At 36.5% G+C, this 14,427-nt stretch overlaps 2 protein-coding genes across 2 annotated transcripts; both read left to right on the top strand.

Annotated features, from left to right (window-relative positions):
* Nucleotides 1-596: 596 nt before the first annotated feature.
* LOC132166033 (uncharacterized) lies at nt 597-1,811 on the top strand. The gene has a single exon (XM_059576774.1). It carries the CDS (start codon nt 615-617, stop codon nt 1,614-1,616), a length of 1,002 nt encoding a protein of 333 aa, XP_059432757.1. The 5' UTR covers nt 597-614; the 3' UTR covers nt 1,617-1,811.
* A 4,861-nt stretch (nt 1,812-6,672) lies between these two features.
* LOC132166040 (probable polygalacturonase) lies at nt 6,673-12,825 on the top strand. The gene is made up of 5 exons (XM_059576781.1): nt 6,673-7,611; nt 9,271-9,391; nt 10,600-10,774; nt 11,459-11,529; nt 11,666-12,825. The coding sequence occupies exons 1-5, from the start codon at nt 7,171-7,173 to the stop codon at nt 12,301-12,303; spliced, it is 1,446 nt and encodes a 481-aa protein (XP_059432764.1). The 5' UTR covers nt 6,673-7,170; the 3' UTR covers nt 12,304-12,825.
* The last annotated feature ends 1,602 nt before the right edge of the window (nt 12,826-14,427 follow it).

Genomic DNA, 14,427 nt, shown 5'->3' with positions numbered 1-14,427 from the left:
TTGAGCCAACAATTCAAATTTCTAACCGGTACCTAAATCCCATTGATAATAATTGGATTTTAAAAGCGGATCATTTTCTTAATTAAATTTGTCAAAATTCTCCCATGAGGCTCTTTTTTTTTTTTTTTTTTTTTTTCAATGTTTGGTACAATCAAAAACTGTGGCCAAACTAAAAACATTTTCGGTTAATCAGAAAATCTTCTTTAATCTCTGTAAAATAGGTTTTTCTTTTTTTTAAAAAAAAAAAAAATTGTAAATTATTTTTTGAGTTTTAGCTTCTCCTTCTCACATACTCTGTCACAATTCTTTTTTCGCCGCAGCGGAAGATTTTCAGTTTTTGCCAGTCATTATCGCTGTTATGATCACTGATTTTTCGTGCGAGCAAAATGTCAAAAATTGTTTCAAATTGAAGCCATTGAAACAAATTTCAAATAGAACCTAAAGTTTGATCACTTGTGCTTTTGCTTAATGGCTTAATGGAAATATTATAGTAATTCAAAGATAGACCAAGGGCAATTTGTCAATTTGAAGTCAAGTCCTCATGACCCTATGAACAATTTATAAAGCTCCCCCCATTCATCCCCAACCCACTGCAAACAAGGAAAAAGAAGACAATGGACAGAGAGCAAGAAGATATACAATTTCTCGGCTTCTTTGGGATCTTGAAGGAGTCCTTCAAGATCATCTTCACATGGAAGAGAATCTTCACCCAAATCACTCTGGCTCTCATCCTCCCACTCTCCTTCATCTTCCTTGCTCACATCCAAGTCACCGAACTCCTCTTCATCAAGATCCTCAACAACGAAAATGCCTTGGACTACACGCTAAAGGGTTCCCCAACATATTCTAAGCTCTCTGACATCATCTCCTCCGAATGGGCCGCCTTCTGGCTCTTCAAAGCCTTCTACTTCACCTTCCTCCTCATCCTCTCCCTTCTCTCCACCTCCGCAGTGGTTTACACCATCGCATCGATATACACAGCAAAGGATATCACCTTCAAGAAGATCATGAGCGTTGTCCCCAGGGTTTGGAAGAGGCTTATGGTCACTTTCCTCTGGAGCTTCGCCTTTGTTCTGCTCTACAACTTCGTATCGGTTTCACTTTTCTACTTCTGGGCACGCTATTACGGATTTTATAAGATTGGAATTGCAATTTTCATTGCTCTTGTCATCTTATACGTAATTGGGTTTGTATATATCAGCATCGTTTGGCATTTGGCAAGCGTTATATCAGTTTTGGAGGATCTGTATGGGATTAAAGCCATGATCAAGAGCAGGGGATTGATAAAGGGGAAGATGGGTGCTGCGGTTGCCCTGTTTTTGACGATTACTACTTTTTTCGTGGGAGTTGAGTTTTTGTTTGAGAGTTTAGTTGTTCTAAATATGGCGAGAAGAAATATGGGAATAAGCATCCCAATCGGGATTCTTTGCTTTTTCTTAGTGTGCACGGTGTTTCTCTTTGGTCTTGTTGTTCAAACGGTTATCTACTTCGTCTGCAAATCATATCACCATGAAAATATTGACAAGTCTTCGTTGGCGGATTATCTGGAGGTTTATCGTGGGGAGTATGTTCCTCTGAAGGGCAAGGATATCCAACTAGGTGATGTTCATGTCTAGCTATATATGTTACTTGTTTTGATTAAGCGTAATGATTAAGAAATAATTGTTATTTTGGGAGCTTTAAAGAAAAATTGTGGCTCCTGACTAGGATTCCCATAGATATGGCATATATGTGTATTTCCCGTTTAACGTGCAAGGCAATTTTATATATATGATGTTTAATAAAGTGAACAGTCTGCTGATGTTTTAATTGATTGGCTCTATTATGTTTGTTTTTGTTGTTTTCTCAACCATGATCTGACTCTCTATCACAGCTTCAATAACAAGAACCAAAGTAATCTGGAAATTGAGACAGGATTGTTAATTCATTTTTTCGGGCCGCGTACGGATTAGACTGCTTGTCCACTGCAAAACTAAGATGGGGCTAAGGGTCGTCAGTAGGCCTGGGGTCATAAAAACTGAAGGCATTCTAACGCCCAAGTCAGTGTCTTAATGTGGGGGGAGTGGGGCACAAAACTGAGAGAAGATACCTTATATTAGGTCTCTTTTAGGCCTCCTTGGGCTTAAGTAGAAGTTGGCCCTATTTAGGAAACATGATCCTCTCCGATTAATTTGAACGGGAGAGTATCTACTTTGTTATATTGAAGAAGTATTTTTGTCTTTTTACTTTTTAATAGGACAAAAATACCCCTTCAATATGACGAACTAGATATTATCCCGTTCAAATGAATTGAAGAGGATCCTAATTACCTATTTGGGGCTTTTTTGGGACCCTGATGGTTGTAGTTGAGCTATTTGTTTGACGTCTTGGGACTCATTTTATCAAGGATCATAAGAGGTTAGGGTCATTAAACTGAATTAAATTGAATCCAAAACTCCATGCCCGATTGCATTACAATACAGTTGAATTGGTAGAAAGCCTGACAAGAAAATGAAAAATTTGAAACAGGTATGATTATCAATAATTTAGGAGTATTGTGAGTGCACTTGTAAGTGTTGAGTCGTACGTTGAGAAAATATAAAAGAAAAGAGTACTTAATATACCTAAGTGAACTTTAGCCCATTAACTTAGGCTTTTGAAGCAGAGTTGTGTTCAATTATGTATATTAATGTACTCTTGATAAAAGCTACATAACCGCTTTATCTCCTGACAAGGAGAAATGAGTAAATTCACTGCAATTGTTATTCATGTGAAATGAAAACCAAGGACCACTGCATATACTTACAAACACTACAAGCACAAGGCCCATCCTCACCCCCACACATACACCAAAGCTCCAAATGCTCAATCCCTCTGCAACACTCTGCCTCTTCTCCTCCTTCTTGACCGCCATTTGTTGAGAAAGTGGCACAACTATTGGGGTTATTGAAAACCACATAGAGGCAAACAGGGACAAAGACATTGTGCCCATTAAGAAGAGGAGCAGAAGTGCACAACGATCGAGTTCTGAGTCGGTTTGTCTGCGACCCATTTGACTTTCAGGACCCAATTGAAAAACCCATAAATGGTTTTACTTAGGCTCCGTTTGCTAACCGCGCGGAACGGTACTGTAGCTGAAACAGTACTGTTCCAACTACAGTACCATTCTCACATGTGCAGTAAAAAGTGTACACAGTTTTCAATATTAAATTTTTTTTGGGCATTAAATTTTATTTTTTTTTCAAGCAAAATATATTTAAAAAAAAAAAAAAAAAAAGAGGAGAAAAGATCGGTGGTTCCAAACACCCCTTGCCTAAAATGGTGGCTTGGCCAAAAAAAAAAAAAAGGGGGCACGGGTGCATTTGAGGTGGCCTGACCACCTCAAGGGGGAAGGTGGTTTCGACCACCCCATACCGCAAGCATAGGGTGGCCGAAACCACTCTAACCCCTTGGGGGTGGTCCGGTGCACCCGATCCCCTCACCCCCTCCCCCCATTTTTTTTCTTTTTGGCCTTTTGGGGCAAAAAATGGGGTGGTCTGACCATCCCATTTTAGCCAAGGGGTGGTTGGTGGGCCTTAGTTCTTCTCCCTCCATCTTGTCATGATAGAACAAAGAATCTGTTAGTTGTTGTAAAGCTGTCGTGGCAATGACATGATGAAAAAACACACGTTCGACTCTGCAGTAGCAAACTCAAAGCTTAGCACAGAACAAATAGGGCACACACTACTTATCTCATGATAAGAACCAAAAAAAAATTGGCCTGCACGTGAGAGAGGGTGTTGAGAAATAATCTCACATTGTATGTGGATAAGATCTTGGGCGTATTTATAAGGAATAAGTAACACTCTCTAATTGAATCGTTTTATAAGATTAATTACGTCCACGAATTTCTTCATGGTATTAAAGCCAAATGGGATCAAACTTTGACTCCGTCAAATCACCCTATTTAAATTAAATATTCTACGTGTTGGGTCTCACCTATTAAAATCGAGTTTTAGTCCACACATGAGGGAGAGTGTTAAAGTAATGAATAAGTGATTAAATTTATCTTTAAAAAAAATACTAGCATGCACGTGAGGGAGGGTGTTGAGAAATAATCTCACATTGCTTGTGGACAAGATCTTGAGCATGTTTATAAGGAATGAACAACCCTCGCTTATTGAACTGGTTTTATATATAAGATGAGTTAGACTCACAAATTTCTTCACAGTTTAAACGAAAGCAAAACAAACTCAAATCAATTTTAACAGCAACTACACTATTCTGAAGCAGCAAACGATGAAATCCAAACAGCAGCACACTCGAAGAGCATCTGTTTTTAATTATTTCTCTAACTTTCTCTCTCTTTCTTTGACCTTTTTTGTTTCTTCATCTTTTCAGGGGTGGCTCGGCCACCCCAAACCTTTTTAATTTTTTAATATATATTTTTAATTTTTAAATATATTTAATTAGTTTTTTCAAAACTTTAGTGGTATTTTTGCCTTATTGAAAATTTTATATGGGTAATTTAGTGATTTTACTAACATTGGAGGGTAAATTGTCATTGTTTTGGTAGTTTAAGGGATAAATTGTCGCAATTGATAGGTTGTGGGATAGATTGTCATTAGAGAGTTAATTTGAATGGGTTAAGAGGACTTTACTCTTAATTATTTCTCTAACTTTCTACCTCTTTCTTTGACTTTTTTTTTTCTTCATCTTCTCATTTCTGTCTTTCTCTTTCTTTCTTTAACCTTTGTTGTTTCTTCCTCTTCTCATTTATCACTTTCTTTACAGAACCATTCACCCTGTTCTTGTTCCTTTCCCTTATCTTTGCTTTGGTGCTCAAGCCTTTGATGATCTTTGAAAAACTCGCTAATCAAAAGGCTTCTTTGCTTTGACTATTCGGTGAAGTGGGAGTAGATTCTCATATTTGATAAAGTATAAATTAAATAATTAAATTTATTTATTTTTGTTTATTTAAGATTTTGAGATAAGTGGTCTCTCTCCATTTAAATTAAATATTTTATGTATTGGGCTTCACTTATTAAAATAGAGTTTGAGTCTGTATCAACGTGAGATGGTATTAAAGTCCTATTAGCTTAATCTTTACGATATCGTTCAGATGACAATGTGAATGCAGAGCAAAGAGTGAAAGTTATAGTGCCGCAGGTCCATGGAGGTACTATGCAATTTGCAATTTTCAAATCCATAATTTCTCTATCCGACGATTTGTGATTTAGATAAAGAAAAAAAAGGAATTCTAATTTGGAGATGGCCGATATCGTGATCGGTTGTTTTATTTGGTGTTTTTATTGTGGACATGATTTTTTAAGTGAAATTAATAAATAAAAATTATAAAAAATTATTTTAATAAGATAAAGAAAATTTTAAATAAGCTGTTAGATGGGGTTATAGAGACTAATTAGCTAAGATATGAAAAGTAGGTTTTTGGGGGGAGAACTTTTCTCCCCCTCCCTTCCCCGACTCTTCCCCTCCGCCTTTTTCTTTTTGCTTCTCTTTCTTCTTCTTCTTCTTCTTCTTTTTTTTTTTTTTTTTTTTTTTTAATTACAGGCTCAATCTACGTCCTTCTGTCATGACACGCGTCACTCAACCGCGCGCACCAGCCCCATCTACTTCCAACGGCACCTGTTGCTTTTGATTCCAGTGACCTTGCGGCGGATGCTGACTTGCATGCGCTTGCGCATGGTTTTTTTCGCTTTCTGGCTAGAATCATCCGGCAGCCTTCCTTCGATAGTATTTTGTGGACTTTTATGCTTTTTGCTTTTTATTTTTTATTTTTTCCTATATTTTGTGGTCCTGACCTGTTGGGTTGAAGATGTGAATAATTTTCTAGCTTGCGAGTCGAGGAGGATGAGTTTCGGCAGGAGGATGTTGCTACCTAAGTACTTGCTGTTACAACTGAAGATTAGTCATAGGTTAGCGGATTTTGATGTCACAGATAGGTCTTGAATGTCAGATTATTATGTATGTATTTATACTATAATTTTTTCAGGAAACAAAGTGGGGAAATAGTTGCTGTTCCACCTCTAGTGTCTAAGTTAGAGATTAGATCACAACATAATATTGAATAATCAGAATATAAGCGTAAGAGTATAAAGAGCAAAGAGATATCAACATCTCTTGTGAATCTTAGCCCCTAAGTATTTATAGCTGGGGCTAGGATTAGATAAGGGCATTTTGTCGTGTCATGGGAGGACTCTACAACCTTCCTCTTTAAGATTGCGCGTCCTTGATTTTCGGAACTACCTTAATTATTTCTGATTTAGAAGTTTGACATATCTCTTTAACTACTTTTCAAATATTATTTATCGTGAAGGTGAGTTAGGTGGGAACGATACTCGTTCCATACTCTACGGGACTTTTCAGCTGGAGTGATATGAGGCTTGTTCTTCATTTTGCAGGCCTGGGTCAGCTGGGGCTAATTCGTATGGCATTGGGCCTCTTCTCTTGGGTTTGATACCGTTTGTTGGACTTTCTTCTGGTGAGCCTTTCTATGGAGCCCACTCCACTATTCATTCATTAATTATCACTTTGCCCCTAATTTTGATTTAGATTTTTTTAATAATAAGAAAAATTTGTAGACACGGCTAATCAATTAAATATTGTATGATATACAATTTGTATCACCCCAATGTACACACAAAATATACTCAAAGCCGAGGGAATGATAACTCCCACTTGGAGAATTGCCCTTTCTGTGGTATTGAAATACCACGTGTCATTCATCACTACAGCCCAACCATCCACCACCACGCACGTCTTATCAAAACCCTTTTTTAAAAATTAATCGAATTCCCAAAAGTCCCCCGTGAAGAGCGGTTGTTTTTGCTTTCTCACCACCTTCACCCAAAAAAGTCCAACGCGTCGACAGCATCCCCTCTCCTTCCCATCACAGCCACTCATCTTCCACCACGCTGTAAGAAACAAACATTTCCGAATCCTAGTGGCCAACTCTCTTTATGAAATAGTTTTGTCCGCATGCGATCATCAACCGTGCGTCCACACCGGACAAATCGAATGGATCTCTGTTGAACTTTCCGAACCGGACCCCACACTACTGTAAGGCGCCACGCGCAATGCGCACCGCCCCTTGATCTCTTTCTTCCATCCCCACCTTCAAATCTCCTCTCCGGTGCCTAACACGCACTGTTCCATTCACCACCAATACAAAACGTCTCTTTCCCTTCAGAAATGAACTCCGCAAAACCGTTGTGGGGTGTACTGACGGGTAACTTTGTCAGACCCTCATGGGCGCCGCTGATTCTGTTATTCACGCTCCTGGCGATACTGCTCGTCCAATTCTCAACCAGACCCGTTTTCCCGGAGTGGTTGATATCCGGGTCGACCGGACCCTGTGACGTCGCGGATGACCCGAGGACATGCGCCGGGTTTTTCGGGGCCGTGCCGAGGAGAAAGGTGGTGATGTCTATCACGGAGTTCGGAGGAGTTGGCGACGGGAAAACGTCCAACACCGAAACGTTTCGGAGGGCGGTACGGCACATGCAGGGTTTCGGCGAGAAAGGTGGGTCCCAGCTGAACGTGCCGAGGGGGAGGTGGCTCACAGGCAGCTTTAACCTCACCAGTAATTTCACCCTCTTTCTCCAAGAGGGCGCTGTGATTCTTGGCTCCCAGGCACGTATGAAAAAACCCTAAATACTTTGAACAGTTTTTAAGGTATTATTCTGAATATTTCATTATCAATATTCATTATATGGAATAATTATCATCGGTATTCATTCTTATATTTACTTTTTTATAACAGTATTTATAATCAGATTGAATAAACATTAATAATAATAATTAGGAAAAATTTCACTTAACCTCTTGATTTACCATCACTTTTCAATGTTCTTTTAAAAAGTTCAACTTTTTTCAATTTAGTGTATCGAGTTTTGAATTTTTTTAATGCTCTCTCCATTAGATTTTTATGTTAAAACTTGACAAAATTATCAAAATACTCTATTTGGTTTAGAAAAAAGAAGAAATTAAAGATTAATGAGTTGGCCTGAATTTAACGGTATTTATAAAAAAAAAATGTTTGGTGTTCTTCTAGTGTTCTCCTGGTGTCCTCTCAACTGTGATGTGCCTTTTAAAATCACCAATAGATTAAAAGTCAATAATAATAATTTCAAATTTAACGATAGTTTTAAAAGGAAAATGGTAGGTGTTCTTCTAGTATTCTCCTGATTTTCTCCCAACTGTGATGTGCTTTTTAAAATTATCGTTGAATTTGAGATTATCATTATTGACTTTCTATTGGTGATTTTAAAATCTATATCACAGTTGGGATGACACTAGATGAACATTAGAAGAATACCTAATATTTTTCATTTTAAAAGCCACATTACAGTTGAAAGAACACTAAAAAAACATTAGAAAAACACTTAGCATTTTCCTTATAAAAATACTTATGCAACGAAAAATTTTAGTTGATGAAGGAGATTAAAAAAAATTAAAAATTTAATATAGTGACAATCATGGTAGAGAAATTTGAAAAGATTTTTGACAATTCAATGGCTAAACCCTAATTATTATTTGAAATTACAAATGGAGTAACTTAAATACACAAAATTATATGCATATTACATATAGCATTAACTGTTTGGAGCACAATGGAATGATTTGTTGCGAAGGGGCGGTAACTTTGGATTGAGACAAAAGGAAAGGCCGTCATGTTTGTCGTGCTCATGCGTGTACTTCTATGGACAAGGTGTAGGAAAGTGGAAATGTGGGACTAAAGGGACCCACCAGAATTATTATTATTTTTTTTGGCCGTCCGTTTTCATGTATTCCAAGACAAGTCCTACATTTGAATAATTTCTGATAAACAAATCCTCGTTTATAATTAACAAAAATTTATGTCCTTATAATTAAACAACCGGCTCTATTATTAATACAAATTAATAATGCTTTTCTTATTCTTGACTTTACTGGTGTCTTGGGTTGCTACACTTACCAAAGTGGTGGTTGATTTGTAATTTATCATATATGTGTAATGTCAGTTTAAGCTTAAACACGAAAAGTGGTGGTCAATTAGTAAACTATATTTCTGATTATATTTCAGCAAGTTGCTAAATCTTATTCTTGACTTTACTGGTGTCTTGGGTTGCTACACTTACCAAAGTGGTGGTTGATATGTAATTTATCATATATGTGTAATGTGAGTTTAAGCTTAAACACGAAAAGTGGTGGTCAATTAGTAAACTATATTTCTGATTATATTTCAGCAAGTTGCTAAATCATCTTGGTTTTTTTTTTTTTTTTTTTTTCTGTTGTATTTATCATTTATAGGATCCGGAAGAATGGCCTATAATAGAGCCATTGCCCTCTTATGGAAGAGGGAGAGAGAGATTAGGAGGAAGACACATAAGCCTTATACATGGAGATGGTCTCACTAATGTTGTAATTACAGGTATGCTACCCACCTTTTTCTTTTTCCCCCCTTTTGATGCATAGTTTTGTTATGTGTAATATAAAAATGAAATGTCACATCTTCTTTTTATTTTTTTAAATGCTTATGTTACTTTCATTTTATAATATTATTGCGGTTGAGCAGTGTTGCATGAGTACGAACAATGAGGAGTTAATAGACCATCTTCTACTTCTTTGTGAGATTGCATGTGCTCTTTTAGAATATTGTTTATGTCTAGAAAGGTGGTAGATCTTTTGCCTTGATACAATTTGGAAGATCATGATTCCGCTTTGTCTAATGTGGTGTCTTTAGAAGAAAAGAAATGGTCATAATTTTGAAGACCATGAGAAGACCTTAGTGGAATTAAATAATTTTTTCTTTAAGGCTGCTGCCTGATATTGTAGTTTTTCAAATTTTCAAATCTTCATGCTTTTTTTAGATATCTTCTCCACTACTTGTTAGGCTTCTTTCTTATATATTTCTTACGTACTTGGATTGCGCCTTATACTTTTTAATGAATTTACAATTACTTATCCAAAAAAGAAAATCATTTTATACATGGGACAAAAAATAGGACTTATTTTGAGTATTGTGTTGAACAAAATAAATCATTTTTTTAATATGTTGGATTTATCAAGAAAATTATGTTATATTTAATTAACAAACACTCTTAATCATTTGTGTGGACACATGTTATTTCCATGTCATTATGTTTCGACTTCTCTGTGATAGTAAGTAGACAGCTTAACTAATGAATCATGAATACTAGTGGAAACAGCAGAACTTCCCAGGATATGATATCAGGCTTATATAAATTGATTTGTTTAGATAACTGCAGAGTGTTTTTTTTATGTAACTTTTATTTTTATTTTTATCAGTGAAGCACAATAATCATCTTTTATTTTATTTTATCTTTTAGTTAAAAAAAAAAAAACTAACTAATTTTCAAATTATTTTACTAGGTTTCACGTCAGTTTATTGAAATTTGTCATGGTTGCAACCAAACTCTCAGTTCGTATCATTTGGTTTACTTCAAATTGCTGCTGTGCCATGTAGGTGCTGTTGAGCTATACATGTTGGCAACAGTGTGTGCAAAATTTTTCTGCATCTCTACAATCTTTCATTCCACAAAAAAATTATGAAGTATATCTAAAACTGCTGAGATTATATGTTTATTTATTTATGTTTGAACACATGCTGTCTTGCAGGACAGAAGGGAACAATTGACGGGCAGGGGAGGATGTGGTGGGAACTTTGGTGGAACAGAACATTGGAGCATACCAGAGGCCACCTGGTTGAGCTAATGAACTCTCAGAACATTCTCATCTCAAATCTCACTTTCCTCAATTCTCCCTTTTGGAACATTCATCCCGTTTACTGCAGGTTCAGTGTCTCCTGTCCCCAGTTATTCCTATCATGTTGTTTCTATTTCTTCTGTACATGAAAATTTTGTTGACCTGAGATGCTGCTTATTGGTTAGTAATATCCAAGAGCGATATAATATAAGATCCAATTCTCTTGAGCTAAAAATATAGGCATGTTGGTTTAATGTAAGATAGCGAAACCATGCTTGCTGCCCTGTATTATCTCACCCAGTGTCCCAGAAGATATAGCCTCATCCTTGCATGTTAGAGCTGGCAATTTTTGAAATAACCTACAAATTTTACCCGAATTTAACACGAAATTAACGGGTTAAAATTGAGTTGCGTTATGGTTGACTTATAAAATCTTATACTTTTGTCTCGATAAGACCCGAACTTGACACACGACATTTAAGACTGACAATTTTTCACACGACCAGTAAACCTGCTGCGAATCCAATATGAAATTAGCGAGTTAGGGTTAACCTATATAGTCTTATACTCATGTATCGACACAACATGAATCCGAAACTCGAATGCAAATTGCCACCCCTACTGCATGCTAATCTTTATTCAGAGCTTGTGATAGAAGATGAAACACTACAATCTCATATGAATTAGAGAGAATACACTTGGTTTTTCTGCCCTGCTACTTTGACATGTTATGCTTTAGATGTACTAACTATTTTCTGTGTATTTGTTTCAGTAATGTTGTTATCAAAGACATGACAATCTTGGCTCCTCCCAATGCACCAAATACAGATGGTATAGATCCAGGTATGTTATGTCATTTCTATTCTTGCAATCTTTGTACTCTGCATTGCATTAAGTTTCTTATCTACCAGTCCTGTTAGAGAAAAAAGAGAGTAAAACATACTTTTCTTGAGCTTTAACTTCTGATTTAATGGTGCAGACTCAAGCACCAATGTATGTATTGAAGACTGTTATATCGAGAGTGGGGATGATCTTGTAGCAGTAAAGAGTGGTTGGGATCAATATGGTATCACCATGTCTCGGCCGAGCTCCAACATTATTGTCAGGAGAGTTTCCGGCACTACCCCGACATGTTCTGGGGTTGGAATTGGTAGCGAGATGTCCGGTGGAATTTCAAATGTAACTGTTGAGGATTTGCATGTTTGGGATTCAGCAGCTGGGGTGCGTATAAAATCAGATAAAGGTAGAGGGGGATATATAGCAAATATCAGTTTTAGCAACATAACCATGGAGAGAGTCAAGATACCCATAAGGTTCAGTAGAGGCTCTAATGACCACCCTGATGAAGGATGGGATCCCAAAGCTGTCCCCAAAGTGAAGGGTATTTTTATAAGTAATGTGATCAGTTTAAATTCAACAAAAGCGCCCGTACTGGAGGGCATTGAGGATGCAATATTTGAAGAGATATGCTTTAAAAATGTCACACTTCTTGGCTTAGCTCCATCCATGACATGGAAGTGTGAATTTGTTTCAGGATTTTCCAGTAAGGTGCTTCCAATGCCATGTCCACACTTGCAGAACAATGGCTCTCCCTCCTGGTGTTCACACAGCTCATAACTTCTTTGGAAAGTTCCAGATTTTGCATAATGAGAAAAATTAGGCTTGAATTTTCAAGAGTTCACTTGAAGTACTTCTTAGCAGTCATGCTATGAGAGATTTGAATCAGTGATCACATTGTGGGCATGACTGGATTGACAGCTTGTGAAGTTCATATGAAATTGTTTCCTTGACATGGGTGAGTGAGATGTCAAGCTGGTGTACCTCTGAGCTCAAACAGCACTGCAGTTCAGATATCATCAGCCTTCAATTTTTGGCATCCAAGCAGTTTTCTTGTGAAGTTTGAACTTGCTTCCTGACAGGTTTTTCTGACGATTTCAAGATATATAAATTGATTTACAGTTACAAACTTTTTTCTTGAATTCCATAAATGTTTTGTTGTTAATCACAGATACTACACATTCAACCATGAGAGAGAGAGAGAGAGAGAGAAACATGTATAGGGATACATAGGTGAAATGTAACACGTACAGAACTTTGTAATTCATTTCATTGATGAGAAGCTCATGTTAGCATTTGAAAGTTGCCCTGTTTATCTGCTTCTGGGTCGCTCTCCATAACAAGAAAAAAAACATTTTTCTGGCCGATGTGGGATGATTCAAGTTCCTTCCCTTCTTATTTATTTAGAGAAATTATGTCATGACCCTCTCATGCTTTTGTAAATTTTGACACTGAGGCCCCAGTTTTCAATTTGATTAAATCAAGACCCGCGCTTTGAGTATTTGCAAATTGAGATCTCCATTAGTATTTTCTGCCAAATAGATACCAGGAATTATATGAAAATACAATTATTATACCTTTCAAATTAAAAATTAAAAAAGTGAAAAGGCCAGAAAAGCATAAAACAAGATGGTTGGGACTGGTTGACAGCACCCAGTCATATATGGTTGAGTGACAATAGTCACCTAGCCGTGGCTGGCTGGATGCCAGCCTTTATTTATTTATTTATTTTCGATCAGAGTTATCATTGTATTTTTACGTAATTTATTTGATGTAAAATATGACAAAGCACGGGTTTTAATTTTATCAAATTAAAAATTGGGACTCACATGTTAAGAGGCCCAAAAAGCCCAAGAGAGTTGTAACATAATTTTCTTATTTAATGATACAGATGTCAAATAGTGGAAATTGTGAGGGGAAAAAAATAATGATTTAAGAAAAACTGAGATTACATGAGCTCCTTGACAAATGGAACAAATAATTAGAAGGAAAAATTTCACATACCTTAATTTGTAATGTCTTCTTAAATAACAAAAATAAAATAATTCAGAAAAAAATATTAAAAACTAAAAATTAAAGGGCAGGAAGAGGGATAGTTGAACCACAGCCTTTGGCCGGCCACCCCTGGCCATTTAAACCTGGTTTTGGCCACCCCTTCTTTGATTCCCCTCTCCCTTTTTAATTTTTATTTGTTTTTGTTTTTGTTTTTTTTTTTGTTTTTTTCAAATTTATAGGAGTATTTATTTTTGGTAATTTGGGGAGAAGACATTAATGCAAACTTTGATTTGGAGGAGCATTGCAAATTAGGTGTAAGTTTGAGCGGGGAGACCGTGATACACAGCATGCTGGCGTGCCACGCACGCCAACTATTTTTTATTTTTTTTTATTTTTAATTATGAAAAAAAAAGAAAAAATTACGCTGGCGTGCCACAGCTTCACCCTTGAGCGGGGTATATATACTTTTCCAAAAATTAGAACCTCCATGGAAGTCAGGATATCAAGAGAATAAAGCAAAACACAAAATAGGGAGGAACAAAAAAAAGGGTGAGGTCTTTTTAGCATTTATTTATTTTTACTTTTAATAAAAAAAACACAAGAGTATGCAATCAAAGTAGCTACTCTATCTAGATGTAACTATAGTAGCAACTGTCTACTAGGAACCAATGACATAAGAAGGCCTATACAGTGACCGCATTTGTACTTCAAGCCGAATTAAGTCATAACCAGATCCAATCACATTCGTACATAAGTGGAATCCAATGTGGTTTACATTAATTAGTCATGAAGATTCTCATTACGGGAGTTAAACCCATATCTTTGTGTATGTCTAACCACATGGGAATTACTTGGGATCATTGAACCACAACCCTTGATGGTTTTAGTTGACTAAAAGAACAGATATTC

The sequence above is a fragment of the Corylus avellana genome, chromosome ca11 (genome assembly GCF_901000735.1).
Source record: "Corylus avellana chromosome ca11, CavTom2PMs-1.0".
NCBI classification, from domain to species: Eukaryota; Viridiplantae; Streptophyta; class Magnoliopsida; order Fagales; family Betulaceae; genus Corylus; species Corylus avellana.
The sequence above is the reverse complement of the archived record's forward strand: the minus strand, read 5'-3'. Positions and strand labels throughout refer to the sequence as shown.